The 14,000-nt window shown below is 46.9% G+C and overlaps 1 protein-coding gene across 1 annotated transcript in view; it reads left to right on the top strand.

Annotated features, from left to right (window-relative positions):
* LOC123153038 (mucin-2-like) overlaps positions 1 to 4,191 on the top strand; it is a 49,178-nt gene extending 44,987 nt beyond the window's left edge. Inside the window, exons 2-4 of the mRNA XM_044572359.1 lie at positions 3,106 to 3,371; positions 3,457 to 3,662; positions 4,132 to 4,191. Of these exons, the coding sequence (XP_044428294.1) occupies positions 3,106 to 3,371; positions 3,457 to 3,662; positions 4,132 to 4,171 (512 nt within the window). The 3' untranslated portion in view covers positions 4,172 to 4,191. The remainder of the gene's footprint in view (positions 1 to 3,105; positions 3,372 to 3,456; positions 3,663 to 4,131) is intronic.
* The last annotated feature ends 9,809 nt before the right edge of the window (positions 4,192 to 14,000 follow it).

Genomic DNA, 14,000 nt, shown 5'->3' with positions numbered 1-14,000 from the left:
GTATGGGTTGTATGAATATACTGTTATGTCATTTGGATTGACTAACGCCCCTGCATACTTCATGAATATGATGAACAAGGTGTTTATGGAGTTCTTGGATAAATTTGTGGTTGTTTTCATTGATGATATATTGGTGTTCTCCAAGAATAAGCAAGAGCATGAGGTGCATTTGCGTTTGGTATTGGAGAAATTGAGGGAACATCAGTTGTATGCCAAGTTCAGCAAATGTGAGTTTTGGCTGGATGAGGTAGCATTCCTTGGACATGTTGTGTCAGGTAATGGAGTTGTAGTTGATCCATCTAAGGTTGTTGCAGTTACAGAGTGGGAGACACCCACGACAGTTGGAGAGATTCACAGCTTTTTGGGCCTTGCAGGTTATTACAGGAGGTTTATTGAGAACTTCTCCAAGATTGCAAAGCCTATGACTGAATTGTTGAAGAAGGAGAAGAAGTTTGTTTGGACTGATGAATGTGAAGCCAACTTTCAGGAATTGAAGCAGTGTTTGGTTACAGCACCAGTCGTAACTCTGCCAGATATACATAAGGACTTCCAGGTATATTGTGATGCTTCTCGTCAAGGACTTGGGAGTGTTTTGATGCAGGAAGGTAAAGTTGTTTCATATGCTTCACGTCATCTTAAGAATCATGAGCATAATTATCCTACACATGATTTGGAGTTAGCCTCAGTTGTGCATGCATTGAAAACTTGGAGGCCATATCTTATTGGTAATCATTGTGATATATTTACTGATCATAAGAGCTTGAAGTATATTTTTACTCAGAAGGATTTGAACCTCAGGCAGAGGAGATGGTTGGAGCTTATTAAGGATTATGATTTGAATGTGTAGTATCATCCTGGTAAGCCTAATGTTGTTGCTGATGCATTGAGTCGTAGGAGTCATGCAAATGCAATTAATATTGATAATATGCCACCCGAGTTATGTGAACAGTTCAGGAATCTCAGGTTTGAGATAGTTCCTAAGGGATATTTAGCAACACTGGAGGTAAAGCCTACTTTGCTTGACAGGATCAGAGAAGCTCAAAAGAATGATAAGGAGATTGCTGAGATAAAAGAGAATATGGTTAAAGGTAAGGCAGAAGGTTTCCGTGAGGATGAACATGGAGCCATATGGTTTGAGAAGCGTATTTGTGTACCTCAAGATGCAGATATCGGGAAGTTGATTCTTCAGGAGGCGCATGATTCACCTTATTCTATTCACCCAGGTAATACTAAGATGTATTTGGATTCGAGGTAAAGATTTTGGTGGCCTAGCCTGAAGAGGGAAATTGCTGGATATATTGCAACATGTGATGTGTGCCAGAGAGTTAAAGCAGAACATCAGCGACCAGCAGGTTTGTTACAACCATTGCCTATACCTGATTGGAAGTGGGATGAGATTGGTATGGACTTCATTATAGGTTTACCCAGGACTCGGTCAGGTTATGATTCTATTTGGGTAGTTGTTGATCGTTTGACTAAAGTTGCTCACTTCATCCCGGTAAAGACTACTTATACCAGTGCTTAACTAGCAAAAATTTATATGTCTAAAATTGTTTGTCTGCATGGAGTTCCAAGGAAGGTAGTGTATGATAGAGGTACTCAGTTCACATCCAAGTTTTGGCGTCAGTTGCATGAATCCTTGGGCACCAGGCTGGAGTTCAGTACAGCTTTCCATCCACAGACAGATGGGCAGACAGAGAGGGTAAATCAGATTTTGGAGGATATGTTGAGAGCTTGTGCTTTGGACTATGGGTCCAGTTGGGATGATAATTTAACTTATGCAGAGTTCTCATATAATAATAGTTATCAGGCTAGTCTGAAGATGGCACCGTTTGAGGTATTGTATGGCAGAAAGTGCAGAACACCATTGATGTGGGATGAGGTTGGAGAGCGTCAATTCTTTGGACCAGACTTGATCAGAGATGCTGAGGAGAAGGTTAAGTTGATTCGTGATAGGCTAAAGATAGCACAGTCCAGGCAGAAGAGTTATGCAGATGCAAAACGCAAGGAGGTGACATATGAGGTAGGAGACCGTGCATACCTTCGAGTTTCACCACTTCGTGGAATTAAGAGGTTTGGAATCAAGGGTAAGTTAGCACCACGTTTTGTGGGACCTTACAAGATCTTGGAGCATAGAGGAGAGGTAGCTTACCAGCTGGAGTTGCTAGAATCCTTGTCAGGAGTTCATAATGTGTTTCATGTATCTCAATTGGAGAAGTTCCATGCAGAGATGATGGATGTTCCATTAAGGGATACGGTCCCACTTGAGGCAATTCAGTTGGAGAGTGATTTGACATATGACGAGAAGCCTGTTAAGATTCTGGAGACAGTAGAGAGAGTTACTCGCACCAAGACAATTAAGTTATGCAAGGTTCAGTGGGATCATCATACAAAGGAGGAAGCTACCTGGGAACGAGAGGAAGATCTCAGGCAGGATCACCCACACCTATTTGCTAGCCAGCCCGAATCTCGAGGGCGAGATTCATCTTAAGGGGGGTAGGTTTGTAACATCCCAATTTTCCTAAATTAGGATGTTAATAGATCATTCATATGCATATCATATTTTTATTGCATTATTTGCTTTTTCAAAATATTCAAATCATTATGCAACAAAGGCAATTTATTTGGAGTGGAGATAACATGACTTCTCCCCTATTTTAAAAATGTTCATAATGTGCAGAATATTATTTCCAGTTCATCTGATATGTTCTGGTAATTTTTGCAATCTTCAAAATATTTTAATTGTGTGTTATTTTACTGTTTGTGTGGCCTTTTGCATCAAAATGAATTTCCAAAATTTGCATTAGGTGAGGAACTAGTGTTCCTGTAGTTTATGTTAGTAGTATACATTTTAATGTGTGTCTATGTATTTGTATTTAGTTTTTATTCTGTTGTTTTTATTTTAGTTATTTCTGTTCCTGTAGTTGTGTAAAAGAAAAGAAAAAAAACAGCCGGCCGGCCAGCCAGCCAGCCAGCTCTCGCCCGCGGCCCAGCAGAGCACTTCCCCACCCGCGGCCCGCCAACCCGAGCCGCCGCAGCCCACCTACCCGCTGCCGAAGCGGTACGCTACACGCACGCACGCCCCGTGCCTTCAGCCGCTACCAGCGGACCCCACCCCGCGCCCCTGTTTCTTCCTCGAGCCGGATACCGGTCGACCGCCGCACGCACGCACGTCGAGGCCGCACCCGACTCGTGCTCGCGCCCTAGCCAACCCAGCAAGCACCCGACCTGCCGTGCGCGAGTCAAAGACTCCAGGGAAGCCCCACACCCCCTCCTCGATCTTCCCTGTTGCCGCACGCGTGAGCCGGGGGAAATCAGATCTCACCGAGGAGCTCGCGACGCTGCCGTCTTCGCCGGCCGTTTCTGTCACCGTAAGGACGCCCCCGGCTGCGCCGCTTGTTCTTCTCGAACGCCCACTCGGTTGCCTGTTCCTTGACACCTCTGGTTAACCTGCAGCGCAGCAGAACGACGCCGCCACCGACGCCCGACTTCGCCGGAGTTCAGGAACTCGCCACCGCCGCTCGAGGGAGCCCCGTCGCCGTTGAACACCACCACTACCTCCTCCGCTCTGCGCCACACCATCCGTCACTTCGCCCTCGCCGGAGACCCACCGAAGAGCCGCCGCCGCCCGACTACCGCCGCCGTTTTTTTCTCTGTTTTGGGTGAGCACACGCGCCCGGCCAATCAAGAACCGCCATGTGGCATGTCTCTACAGGAGCTTCCACAGGAGTTCGCTACAGCGCTCAGGAGTTTTCTGTTGCTGTTTTATTTCTTTTCAGATTCTTCCTCTAACTTCAACTAGCTATATCTTTTAACCTATATGTCCAAATTAGGTAATTCTTTTTCCTATGATCTCACAAAAATCAGCACATTATCACAGTACCAACTTTGCACATGTTTGCATTGTTCAAATTTGAATTCGTTCAAATCCAAATCAAACCTTCCGGAGGCCGTAACTTTCAAACTGTTTATCGGAATCGATTGTTTCTTTTTGCGTTGTGACCGTAGTGCAATTTAGGTGATGTTAAGATTCTGTTGTTGAGTTTTAAAAATGATTTTATTGCTGTTGGATTTGTTTTGGTTCTATTCGTGTTCCGATGATTGATTTGTTGAATTGTGTGAAACGTGTAGATTGTCCGGAGTGCGATGCGAGCTATTGTCCGGAGTGTGACTTTCTGAACCAAAACGAAGGCAAGTTACATGTTGATCATCCTTTACCTATTGTTTTCTATGCATGTAGTTATATCACACTATGAATATATGCATGTATAGGAGTATTATATATGTTGGCAATGCTGTTGAGCTATCTTCCCGTCTTTGCAAATTGTGGTAGTTGTAGGTTGCTATGCTTTGTAGACGGGGGTGGTTCGTGTATTCATTGAATTTATGTGAGGATTATATATATAACTCAACTGAGTAGTAATTAAGGATTTAACTCACCTCTGGGCGGAAGTGGTATTGCTTGGTGTTGAGGGAAGGCATCATGGGGTCTTGCACCTTTTCTAAGGCCATGCGCTCATGAGAGTGCACCCTAAGTGGAATGCCGCCCAGGTTCAAAAAGATCAGACAAACTTAGTGACTAGTAGCTTCCATGTGCGGCCACTGGCTATATGGTCTCTGGCTTAGTTGATTAGTTGTTGGAACCCTTGCCCAGACTGTGTCGACAGATGTAGCATATGTAGGTGGGATGTGGCCGTCAGGTGGTTAAGGGTACCTCTTCTGAAAGACTTCGTCTCAATCTTCGGATTGGGTCCAGTGGGTAAAGTGAACAAAACTCTGTAGAGTATTAAAACTAATCATGATTAGCCGTGCCCCGGTTATGGGTAAATTTGAGCCTCTATGCCATTACAGATGTGACACTTAATAATATTTGTGGGCAACTTAATAAAAGGGTAGGTTGGAGCTGATTTGGCCAACTCAACCTTGTGTATTTAATTGTAGTAATAAAAGAACTAAATAAAAATATGACTATTAGGTAGTTATGAGGACAAAATCAGCTTTCTGCAAAAATAAACCCTCAAGCCTTCCTTTGTTATACTATGCATATACATGTAGGTATGCTATATTATTACCCCTGTGTAACTTGCCAATACATTCCAAGTATTGACCTATATGGCTGCAACGTCTCATGTTGCAGGATATTCAGATGAAGAGTAAGGTACCGTTAGGGTCGCGAGTCTGCACTCAGCATCGCCAGTGGGCTATGATGGGACTCATCGTTATTTTCTGCTACTTTCCGCTGTTTGATTGAATAAGGCTAGCCAAATGCTATGCAGATTGTTTTATTTTATATACTCTGGATCAAACGTTGTAATAAATGATGCACTTGCTATTCTGGTATTCATCTATACTGTGTGTGCTAGCGAGTTCGATCCAGGGACTAGCACGGTAAGCACAGAGACTCAAATCCTTTGAGGTTTGGTCGTTACAATGAGGAACCCGGCCCCGGGTCCCGTCGTCGAGCCTGATCTCCTTTGGTGGCGTTCGTGTGGGCCACTTTCGGTGCAGAGGGAGCCAGCCCCGCCGGAGGTGGTACGTCACCATGTCAGGGAGGAGGACGAGCACGTCCATCGCTACATGGTTGTGTTAGAGGGCGGCAGGTTCTCCAATACTTGGCAGGTTCTTCAGGGGTCTCACTTGAGCTATGATCCTGTGAGGGTTCCTTCTCTTTGGGTGTCCAGCGCCCGCGCCGCAGGAACCACGGGTGGCCTAGATTCTTTTGTAGTATTCGATCTTTATTAGCTACCTAGCCAGTGATGTATTCGATATATAATATTCGAGACGATGTATTCGGGATTATATATTATTCGAGACGATGTATTCGAGATTATATCTATTATTCGAGACGATGTATTCGAGATTATATCTATTATTCGAGACGATGTAATTTGAATACTAAATTGTTTTATATTTCTTTTGGATTGGTTAAATAAAAGCTATGGCGGACAATACCGGCAGAGAGGGAGAAGAGACCCTGTTCGATATCATACGCCATCCTCGCGGGCCAGATGATGATCAGAATGAAGAAGATTATGACGGCTCCGAATTTCTAAACAACACCGGGGAGGGTGATATGATCTTCGATCGCGACGACCGAATTGATGAAGTCATGAACTATGATTATGATGATGTCGAAGAAAATGTCGATCTTGAAACAACAAAGACCGGTGAGTTATATATATTTATATAAGCAGGAATCTGGTGATCATCACATGTTTTAAATGACTTGAAGATATATTAACGAATTGATCTTTCTTCTTTCAGCCATCCGGATCGAGCAAATCTTCAGGCAACATGAAACGAGGCCCGAACAAAAAGTTGAAGGAGGGCGTAAAGTACAATATCGAGGCCATCAAACCTAATGGCGGACCATTAGCGCCTAAGAAGATTGCGAGCATGTTCATTCGTCAGTGCGGAGTTCTTGTGAAGGACCAACTCCCGATCTCCCTTCAAGCATGGAGAGAGCCAGCAAAGCCACGTCCAGATGTTACTTTTGTCGACGACAGACAAAAAGGTCTGCTTTGGGAAACTCTCATGGAACATTTCACCCTACCAGATCATTTCACAAATGCAGATGTGGAGAAAGTCAAGGACGCTACTCTTAGGAAGATGGCGGTTGCATTCAACAACCACAAGAATCGTGTATGGGACAAGTACGTCAAGGGAGGAAGGAAGACTCCAGTATTCAAGGGAACACTAGAGAAGCAAAGTGCTCATTGGGACGATTTCCTGAAATTCAAGGATTTGGTATTAGCTAAGGAACGTTCGAGAATAAACAAGAAGAATGCCGAAAAAAGGATAAGTTCCATAAGCTGGGGCCGGATGGCTATGCGGTGGCAATGCCTAAGTGGGATAAGTCTGAGAAAGAGATGGAGGATGCAGGTGTCACTCCGGTTACTAGGAGCTAGCCCCCCAGGTGCAGGACTTGGTTCTATGCGCATGGGGGGAGTTGGACCCGAAGACAGGCAAAGTTTCAACGAAGGCATGTCTGAACGGGGCCGACGATAAGCTACTTGCTGCAATAGAAGAGGCTCGATCGGGGGTGTTCCATCCCAACAGAGAGAACGACGAGCTTACGCGTGCCTTGGGAAATCCTGAACACCCGGGAAGAACATGAGGCAAGGGCGCTATTCCGTGGTATGAGGGTTTTTCGGACTGGAACGCCGACTACAGAACCCGTGCGAGAAAGAAGATTGCGGAGGAGAAGAAGAGGAAGATGGAGGAGGAGAAGAGGAAGCTAGACTATGAATGCCTTCAAGGCCTAGAATCAGCGCACGCGGACTTGGCAGTCAAATTCCAGCGGCAGCAGGAGCAGATCGACTCACTTAGCCAGCAAAGGGGGTCTCAGCAGCTGCATCAGCTAGCGGATGATCCAGCATTGGATAGCACCACCCCATCCATGCGGAGAAGCAGCGTGGGTTCCGCCCCGGGCAACACAATGCTGGATAGATACCACGTGGATGACATCATGGAGAACACTAACTGCGAGCTACACTTCAAAATGAAGAACATATCCATGAAGGTGGCGGACGCCATTACTTTTACAAATCCCCCCGAGGCAACCTTCCATTGCAACCAGATTCCAGCGGGCTATGCTCGTGTCTTGGTTGATGAGGTGTTGGACCCATATTCGGGGCTACATCTTGACATTCCTGGAGGTGACGACGAGCACACATTGGGAGAGACCATACATCGTATCATCCTATGGAGAAAGGATTGCATCGTCTTTCGAAGGCCACCGACACCGCGTCACCCGACTCCTCGTCGAAGTCCGCCACTGAGTCAGTAGACTCCCGCTCCTCCAAGTCCACCAACGCGTGAGGCCACTTGAGGGAGTCCTGGATTAGGGGGTGTTTGGGTAGCCGGACTCCTGGACTATGAAGATACAAGATTAAAGACTTCGTCCCGTGTCCGGATGGTACTTTCCTTGGCGTGGAAGGCAAGCTTGGCGATGCGGATATTCAAGATCTCCTACCATTGTAACCGACTCTGTGTAACCCTAACCCTATCCGGTGTCTATATAAACCGGAGGGTTGTAGTCCGTAGGCAATCAACTCCATATACACCAATCATACCATAGGCTAGCTTCTAGGGTTTAGCCTCCTTGATCTCGTGGTAGATCTACTCTTGTACTACCCATATCATCAATGTTAATCAAGCAGGACGTAGGGTTTTACCTCCATCAAGAGGGCCCAAACCTGGGTAAAACATCATGTTCCCTGCCTCCTATTACCATCCGGCCTAGACGCACAGTTTGGGACCCCCTACCCGAGATCCGCCAGTTTTGACACCAACATTGGTGTTTTCATTGAGAATTCCTCTGTGTCGTCGCCTTTAGGCCCGATGGCTCCTTTGATCATCAACAACGATACGGTCCAGGGTGAGACTTTTCTCCACGGACAGATCTTCATCTTCGGCGGCTTCGCTCTGCAGGCCAGTTCGCTCAGCCACCTGGAGCAGATCGAAAGCTACGCCCCTGGCCATCAAGTCAGGTTTGGAAGCTTAAACTACACGGCTGACATCCGTGGAGACTTGATCTTGGACGGGCTCGAGCCACGGCCAAGTGCGCCGCGCTATCTCGAGGGGCATGATCTAGCTCTACCCCCGGACAATGTCCTGGAGGCCGCACACGCATCGGTTCCAACCCCTAACTCGGAGCCTATTGCGCCAATCGAGGATGAGCGGTTGGACGTCACCTCGAGGGCTGCAATCCCGAAAGCGATCGAGCCAAACGCTAACCCCGCACTCTGCACGACCCGTGACTCCGAGGATCCAGACTCCTCCCCGGACTCCGAACCCCCCGCGCCCCTGCCAATCGAATCCGATTGGGCGCCGATAATGGAGTTCACCGCCGCAGACATCTTTCAGCATTTGCCTTTTGGCGACATCCTGAATTCTCTTAAGTCTCTCTCTTTATCAGGAGAGCCCTGGCTGGACTACGGTCAGCGAGGATGGGATACAGATGATGAAGAAATTCAAAGCCCACCCACCACCCACTTGGTAGCCACTGTCGACAATTTAAACGACGTGCTCAACTTCGACTCCGGAGACATCGACAGCATGGATGACGATGCAGGAGATACCGATGAACCAACGCCCATAGGGCATTGGACAGCCACCTCGTCTCACAATGTGTACATGGTGGATACCCCTAAAGGAAGCAACAACGAGTGACGGTGTCCTGGACTAGGGGGTACTCAACACGTCATCTCCCGATCTGTTAGATTGGGCCGAGCACCCCCGTGGCCGTATACTCATGGGCCAGTCCGGACGGCTGCCGCATACAAGGAAGATTCCACAAGACTTGGTGATCAAGACAAGGACTCCTCCCCCACCGGCGTATTCGGCTAGGACTCTTGTTATCCTGGGCCTCTGGTGCATTATATAAACTGAGGCCAGGCTAGTCGATAATCAACTCCATACACAATAATCATACCATAGGCTAGCTTCTAGGGTTTAGCCTTCTTGATCTCATGGTAGATTTACTCTTGTACTACCCATATCATCAATATTAATCAAGCAGGAGTAGGATATTACCTCCATCGAGAGGGCCCGAACCTGGGTAAAACAAAGTGTCCCCTGTCTCCTGTTACCATCCGGCCTAGACGCACAGTTTGGGACCCCCTACCTGAGATCCGTCGGTTTTGACACCGACATTGGTGCTTTCATTGAGAGTTCCGCTGTGTGATCGACAAAAGGATCGATGGCTCGCCTGCAGATCAACTGCGACTTCGGCATCTTCGTCACCAGCTCGACTGGTCACCTTGGTTCGACCAAGAATTGCGCCCCGTGTTCGGATCACCATGTCCGGACAAGGGCCTTCATCAAACATCAACTCCGATCTCTATCAAGATCACGGAGGAATCATCTATGGAGCTCGGGGGCTCAACGTCAATATTGCCCTCAAACGACCGTGTTGTTTTTTTGGACAGCGAACTCGTATATGCCACCACCACCTCCTCGAGTATCGCTTTGACGATCGCTTTGGTGGAATTGTGCGGAATTGAGTCTACAACAACCCTGGAAAATTTCTTCGAGTTCCGAAGGAGGAATCTCTGGCAATCCACGATATACCGGAGCCCTGTCAAATCTGGACGGGAATTTGGATGAGTTTAGGGCGTGGTGTCCAGCTTCTAACTCGGACGTCCTTTGGAAGATCCAACCGTTGATCGGCTGCGGAATTCCTATATCTACCACCTCTCAAAATTTCGGCTCGATCCGACCGTCCAAACTCCAGGAACCTTCCAGTTAGTGCGTCATTTTTTGGATCTGTTTTTCTGCGCGAAAACGAATCCGAGCCGAGTTCATCTTTTTTATGAACAGGATTTCGGACATCCCTTTTGAAGGAAGTTTTGTATGGGGTATTGTGTTTTGTTCCCGAACACATCCCACTAACTGTAAGATCTTTTGAACATGATCTTCAACATCATGCTGGTGTCAAACCAGTCCGGCAATATTACTCCACGGCTGCCGACCTGCGCTAGACACGTCGTCACTTTAGCCGAGCTCAACTTCTTCGGATCATCATCTCGGCAAGCCGAACAAGAGTCCGGCATCGCGAAGGATAAATCATCATCAAAATCGCCGCCCCACGGATTACACGGAGCGGGCATACCGGCATCGCCGTACGGTCGCTTCATCAAGCCGGCATCAACCACGTCACGACCTGCATCGACAGGGCCGCACTATTGCTTCTTCAAGCTGGTGTCCGTCACGCCGACCTGCTTTGACTCATCGGCTGACGTCGAGGCTTCGACATCTCGGCTAGACCGGGGGCTTCGCCATCTCTTCATCAACCTACTCCGGACACTTCGGCGTCACTAGCCGACCAGCTCCGTCATGTTAGCTGGGCCGAGGGCTTTGCCTCGGCGAGTCAACCTTTACCAGCATTGCCATGCCGTCGTTTTATCGCCCATCAGGCAATGGGTGTGCGGAGCGAGTCCTAATTTTGGGAACCACCTTCCTTCAGATTGCTACAACAAATAAACCAGGTGCTATTAATCCCAGTATTTTTTGCTTGTTTGGGTTCATTTTTCCCAAGGAATTATTACTCTGGTTTGTCCATGATATGTACACAGGTCTATCAAATGGTGACCGCATTAATGACGGTCGCGTGGTGGTTCGAGCTCTTCCGTACATAGTTAGGCGAACGCCGCATCCGAAGCTCGAACCGATCTGTGAATTCAGGCTTTGCCACGCCTTTACTACATCACGCCAACGCCCTGCATCGACATTGACTGCGGTGCCAGGCCATATTTCTTCTATTCCTCACTTTGCATAAATTATTTATTATGCAACACATTTTTTTAATTATCATTATTACTATTATCTCCGGTTTGCACTATTTTTTGTGCACAGGAAAATGATCCGGGGACTTCGGCGTCACTCTGCTGGTCTGCATTCACCGTGCTATGTCACCACTTCGGCGTGTCGAGCTCTCCGCTCCGCCACCTCAGGACCAGCTTGGGGGATGGAACTTTGCCCCGCATCAAGCTCGGACCGCGTCATCAATACCGAACACATTAACCAGCTAAGTCGCTTTCATGCTCAAAGCTTTAATTTCTAACTTGTGTTCGGTTCGACCAAGCATTATACTTTTTTGGAAAAAAGTTGCTTCTAAAAAATTTCCTTGTCCAAACTTTGTTTGTGACGCATAAATTCAAATACCCCATTTACTTGGGGGCTTCCTTTATGAAGTTTTTCCTGTTGCATATGATTATACTTGTATGGCTTCGTTCCTTGTTCGTGTATTACGCCACAATATGCACCACATTGACTTAAGCGATTTGCAAGCTGGGTTGCCTCGCTCCTGTGTTTACCCCTACGTTCCCGATTGTTCGGCTAGGGAGTAAAGGGAGCACCTCTGCGATTGTCACGATCGGGTCACCCGAGCCGGACCTCAGACTGGGTGAAGCCGAAAGCTAGCGCTCTTATAGTTATTCAGTGATGGTCGGCACACAACGGAACTCATGAGTACAAAAAATCTATTGCACAAGTCTCATAATAACAATGAGCACTGAAGAAAGGTATCAGTGGGGGTACTATTTTCTTCGAAGATGCTTCTTACTCTTCGTAGTAATATAGCATAAGTTCCCTGAGCGCGCTTTGTCTATTATAGCCTTATGGCCTGATTGCCTGGTTATTGGAAACACCGTTGATATTCTCGACTGATGGAGTACATAACACTTTTCGGTCCTTGACCGAAGAGGGAGAAGCTGACAGTCGGCTAAGACGCGTTGAAAGTTCGGTTGAACATAGATATGATATAAGTACTTCGGTACATGAAATCATTCTTTCACCCAAGTCACTTGGGGCTCTTAAATTTATATGAGCTATTTTAGAGTAAATGTGTTTTCTTCTTGGTCGTTGCAAAGTCTTTTTCTATCGCTCCTTTTTCGACGTGAGTGTGTGGTCAATAGCCAGCCGTAGGCTGACCCACTTGAAGTCTTGAGATCGGATGTGTAATGTTAAAGCACGACAGAAGCACTCTTTTTTTTCTAAGACCAATTTTTGGATTGGCACCGAACACTTGATATTGTTCGGACGTCATGTTTTTACTGACGTTTCTTGGTTTTCCAAGCTTTTTTGGCACTTTTAAACTATTTGTGCTTTTCCAGCATTAGTCTCGCAGTACAACGCCGGACACCTTTAGGGATTCGGCAAAAACATTCTTAGATATTGCTATATATGCATCGGTTTCGAATTGTGTCTTCGGTCAATAGTTGAGTTGCCCGGCTCCTGCACTTGCTTCCTATGTTCCGTTTTGTTCGGCTAGGCGTGCAAAGGGAGAACCACTGCGATTGTGCTTCCAGCTCACATGGTTAAGCACCTTAGTGGAGAAAGCCGAAAACTGATTGCCACAATAAGCGTAAACTGGTCAGCGATCCGATGACTATAACGGGCCATTCATAACATTGGCCGAAGTGTTTACAACTTGACCTCGACTGTCGCCGAACACTGCCGGGGGCTATTAACTGGCCTCCCAAACTAAATCCTCGATATTTTGCTCTTACATTCGAGCTGAGGTTTCATGATCATGCTTAGCATGACAACCCAAAGAAAGGAACCGATAGCGGGACTATTTTCTTTGGAATACATTTCTTCTGTTAAATAGCAATATAACATATCTCTCTGCGTACCTTTGTTTATAAAACCGTGTGGCCAGATTGCCTTGTTTGTCGTAAATCTTTGCCCTCATAAAGGCTTCATAAAGTAGGACAAATACTCCTCGGCTACTGGCCAAGGAGGTGGAAGCCGATGGTCGGTCAATAAAGTTTTGTACAATGCGGATCCGAGCATTAATTACGTAAAGTACTTGGATACATAGAGTCATTACACATAATTTGTGATTTTTAATATGGATATTGATCCTTAATTCGGCCACCCATGCCCGCATTAAGGCTCGGGGGCTACTGGGCTTCGGGCTTATTATTTACAAATATTAAAGGGGCACATCGATCCCCTGATCTGGTGTTGCCACCCGACCAGTGTCTCGGGGGCTACTGCATTGCTTGTCCAATGCAGAAAATTTTTATGTGCAATATAGTTTCCGAGGAGATTTTGATCCTCAGGTTGGTCGGCCGCACACAACCTGAGTCTTGAGGACTGAGCACGCCGCTTTTGTGTCCCGAAGTATTCTGCCGAGCTAGGACGTGATCCTTAGGCCGATTTTGCAAATCAACCTGAGTCTCAACGGCTACTGGGATCAGCGGTCTTATGTCATCCTTCATGTGCATCTCGGGTTTTGGACCGATACACACCTTGAGGGCTACTGGCTATATATCTCGGCAGAGAATAAATTGCACCAATAAAAAATATTGACAAAAAATCGGCCCATAGTCGGGGTGGTGCACCACCTCGGAAGCAGTCTGGCATAAAGCTCGGGCGCTAGTGGCTGGCTGCATAAAGGGCATTTCCGGCATTAAGCTCGACTAAACTCCTTCAACTTTTTTGAACCAAGGTGATATGACACCTCGGATATAGTCCGGCGTTGGAGTTCG

The sequence above is a fragment of the Triticum aestivum genome, chromosome 7A, assembly GCF_018294505.1.
Source record: "Triticum aestivum cultivar Chinese Spring chromosome 7A, IWGSC CS RefSeq v2.1, whole genome shotgun sequence".
NCBI classification, from domain to species: Eukaryota; Viridiplantae; Streptophyta; class Magnoliopsida; order Poales; family Poaceae; genus Triticum; species Triticum aestivum.
The sequence above is the reverse complement of the archived record's forward strand: the minus strand, read 5'-3'. Positions and strand labels throughout refer to the sequence as shown.